Here is a 4,117-nt window from a genome sequence, read left to right on the forward strand (position 1 = left end):
GTCCTAGAAAAATGATAAATGAATTTTTTCCTTTTAAGATGGACTGCTATTAAAGAATCGCTTTTAGATTCTAACAGCTAGATTAGAACGAATAAAGACTCTTCTAAATTATCAAGACATTATAGTGGCTGTCATTTATTTGAACCTGCAACACGTGTACTGTGGACATGTCATCAAGAGAGACCAGTTCCCTGAGACGACGGCGTGCTTGGCTGTGCAAAGAAGAGGAAGACCCTCCATGAGATGGATTGACACAATGGATGCAGCCAATTGTGAGGAGGATGCATGATTGGGCGGTGCTTTCACACGATGGACATTGGGTCACTATGAGTCCGAACGAGCAGCACCAACAACAACGTGTTTCCCTTAAAAGTCATATTTTTGACGCACTTTATTTATAATTGTATGTCTGCAGACCTCAAGAACAAGTACTTCCCATTTCAAGCAGATTTAGATTTGGACACAGGATCAGATAGCCCTTCCTCTATACGGAACTTTCTGGAAATGAAGGAAGGTCCTCCTGATCATGAGGAGCAAGGATGAGAAAGGGAGCCTCACCTCCACAGGGGCGGCATCCCGCGTGAAAATGGGCCAGGTCTTCCAGGTCATGTCATGGCGGTACTGCTGGTGCACATGTTCCCCTAGCCCATACACGTTCACACTGGGCAGACGGAAAGACAGCTGAAGGTACTGCTGGGCAAACTGGAGGGGACCAATGCTCGTGTCCAACCTGGGCCATGGGAAGAGAGAGTCAGCCAACATCTCTTTCTGCCAAGTTACCCCTCTCCACCTGCCCTCAGAGGCCGCATGTTCCAGGTGTTTCCGTCAGCTTTCATGCGGCCTCTGAGGTCCTGGAAGGTATCTCAGATTCCTGAATCCTGGGGGAGTACACTGCAGGGACTGGGTACCAGAAACTCGAGTGGGATGATTTGGGATAAGAGTGTAAGCATGAATTTCCATTCCCTGTACATCCACTGCTTTGTAGATACTGCTCTGGATGCCTTAGAGACGTGGTGTCTTTAGGGAGCACTTCAGAAGGCGAGCCTAGTGATTGCCATCAGAAAGATCATATCTTGGAAACCCTATGGATCAGTTCTCCTCTGCACCCATAGGGATATCATCCGCTCAAAGTTAGTCAACCACACTGGGACTGATGAATAGTCTCAGAGGTACACATCCCAATCCCCTTTCTATGGGCCAGGTCACAGGGAGGCTGGGTATCTTGCCTAATGTCATCATGCAATTGGTGATTTGCTCTCGCAAGATCTGAAAACAGGTTACATTGACAGTAAGACTTGTATTTTCTCCAGGGTGATTTGTGATTTAGGCTCAAAATCCTGTGGCGTATTTGATGAGAAATTTCTCTGGAAATGATCGTTGGGAGTTAGAACCCATGAAATGGACCTGCATTGCAAATATTACTTTAGAATTACGGAATCCCTGTCTGTGATGTGTGCGAACCCCAAGCGCATTTGAACAACGCAGCGAACTCACACGTTACACGGTGAGAGTCTTGGTTCTGCAATTCTGACAGGTCGGCTGTAAGAACGTTGCCATGGTCCTTTTCCCCAAGTCGTGCTTAAACCTCAGTGTCCACCCCCAGTCATTTAAGATTAGAGAGATTGAGACTGTGCTTCCCCGGACACAGGGAACCCTGGCGGTGTGGTGGTTGGGCATGGAGCTGCTAACGGAACGGTTGCCAGGGAGCCCACCAGCCGCTCCGTGGGAGGAGCATGCGCAGTCTGCCTCCACAGAGAGGGCAGCCCGGGAGCCCCCCAGCACACGTCTACTCTGTCCTCTGCTGTCACTGTGAGCTGGGATCCCCTTGAAAGCAATTGTTTCCAGTTTGGGGGCTTATTTTTTACATTCAAAGATGCATAAAGGAAACCTCACAAGACTTTTCCGTTGCTTGTCCTCATTATTTTGATGCTGAAAGGCTCATTAACAACTTCGACGTGGTAGCTGAAATTGGAGATGTTAGCCGTCTGAGCCAGTGAATTGATATTTTTATGTTGGACTTCATATCGCTTGTTAATGGAATCAGTAATCTGAAAAAGAGAGGGGACAAGTCCAGACAAAACCAGAGAGCCCCCAAGAACAGCCTCCAATTCTAGTCCGGTGGCTTCTGATCTGTGAGCAGAAATGAGCTAATCATGCGTCCCCCATCAAATCACAGTCAACCAAGGATAGAGTCCGGAGATTCCTGATGAGAAGTGCTGAATCCTGTCCCTTGTCATCCCCCAAGCCCACCCCTAGTCCTGAAGGACAGCGATCTGAACCCACAGGAGGCTCTGCTGTCTTCACAGCTGTGCACAGGGGGTAGCTACCAGACCAACCTTGAAATGGAAACGATTGGATGTCTGATACTCGGCCGTGAAGACAGTGTTGGGAACATCATTTCCAAACAGAGTTGGGGATGGTAGCCTCTTCAGCAGGGCAGTGAACCCTAAGAGGGAGTGGGGTGGTGGTGGAAGAGCTGTTATTAGTTTCTTGGCCATAGTGAGTTGTTCCCTGAGGCAACACCACAGCCGCAGTGCTCACCCTTGCTGGTGTTGGTGGGGCCATCATGGACTTTGTAGCCCCAGTTCTTGGGGAAGAAACACCAGGGGACACTGGTATTTGCCACAGGATTCCAGCAGCACCGTATATGCCAGCTACAGACCTCCTGTAGGGGGAAAACATGGAAAATTAGGGAAAGAAAGCATCTGTTTCTTCATAGCCCTTCTCTTTTCGAGAAGAGTGTACGATCGGCCGTGTGCTTGTTCTTTGTTTCTTCACACGTGCAACCAGCTGTCCAGTAGAGTTTTGTTATTTAATTATTATCCAGGCAAAGGACTGTTATGCAAATGAGAGAGACACCCATTCAAAGTCTATTGGCAAATCTACACCATGAGCAAGCAGCCACGGTACAGAGATGAGCCGCGTAACAGGGTGAACACAGTGACATGGTGCCTCGTGGGGCAGGCTGGGGTGGGTGGAAGAGTTCCCAGTGAAACAGAAGTCCCCCCGACCCGAGAGCCCTGAGGGGGTGGTCAGCTGAAGGGGGGGAAGGGGATAGTCAGGCAAAGATGCAGCAATGCAAGGAACATGCATGACATGCTCTGGAAAGCCCCAGCTCAGTGAGCCAAGGGCGTTGAGGAGGACTGGCAAGTCCAGAGAGATGGGCAGGGTGTGTGGACCATCCGTGACCTCAGTACCTGGCCAAGGACACTGCACTTCATCCCACACCAGACTCATGGTGTTTCTAACAACACAGCAAGGAGAAAATGCCTTTTCTATTTGCTTGTATTTTTGTAAAATAAGAGAAAGTTTAAGAGAAAGAAAAGACGAGTCACAGGCATGTAGAAAATACTCATCAATCATGCACCTGTACAGGATATGCATCCAAAATATACCACCTAAAACAACCTCTTGAAATTCAACAATCAAAAACCAAGCCACCAGCTTGCAAAGTGGGTAAAAGATCTGAAGAGGTACCCTGTCAAAGAAACATAGATGCAAACGAACCCCCGGGAAAATGTTCCACGTCAGGAATCACTGTTATATGTGGATGGGTCAAGTTGAAAGCATATAAAAAAATAAGACTCACTGCCATCATGTCAATGCTGACGCATAGAGACCGTACAGGACAGGGTAGAATTCCCCCTTCTGGTTTCTGAGACTGTGGATTTTTACAGAAGTAGAAAGCCTCATCTTTCTCCCACACGGCATCAAGTGATGTCCAACTGCTGACCTTGTAATTGGTAGTTTAACTGGTAACCCACCACACCATCGGGCTGGTTTTTGAGTCACCGCAACTGTAAAACACAGGAGAACATCCTCTTTGGGGGTTCTGATGCTATAGACCTCGGTGGAAGCAGATCACCAGGTCCTGTGTCCCATGGGGCCCCTGGACAGGGGAGAGGGGGTGGGGGGACTGAACCAGCCATCCTTTCAGTTAGTGGTTGAGTGTTTAAGCAGCAAGCCACTAGAGCTCCTTATTCACATGTTATTCCAAAATCAAAATCCACCGAGTTGATTGGAACTCATAGTGACCCTATATACAACCCTATATTCAAAAACTCATAGTGACCCTATATACAACCCTATATTCAAAAACTCATAGTGACCCTATATA

General features: G+C 48.1%; 1 protein-coding gene across 1 annotated transcript in view; it reads right to left on the reverse strand.

The window, feature by feature from the left end:
* The window catches only part of MGAM2 (maltase-glucoamylase 2 (putative)), a 92,460-nt gene that overhangs the window by 68,922 nt on the left and 19,421 nt on the right, over positions 1 to 4,117 (reverse strand). The window contains exons 3-6 of the mRNA XM_030885264.1: positions 2,542 to 2,665; positions 2,337 to 2,446; positions 1,894 to 2,048; positions 559 to 730 (exon numbers count right to left, since the gene is read on the reverse strand). Of these exons, the coding sequence (XP_030741124.1) occupies positions 559 to 730; positions 1,894 to 2,048; positions 2,337 to 2,446; positions 2,542 to 2,665 (561 nt within the window). The remainder of the gene's footprint in view (positions 1 to 558; positions 731 to 1,893; positions 2,049 to 2,336; positions 2,447 to 2,541; positions 2,666 to 4,117) is intronic.

Source organism: Echinops telfairi, unplaced genomic scaffold, assembly GCF_000313985.2.
Source record: "Echinops telfairi isolate 266 unplaced genomic scaffold, ASM31398v2 ScPeMD7_23;HRSCAF=83, whole genome shotgun sequence".
NCBI classification, from domain to species: Eukaryota; Metazoa; Chordata; class Mammalia; order Afrosoricida; family Tenrecidae; genus Echinops; species Echinops telfairi.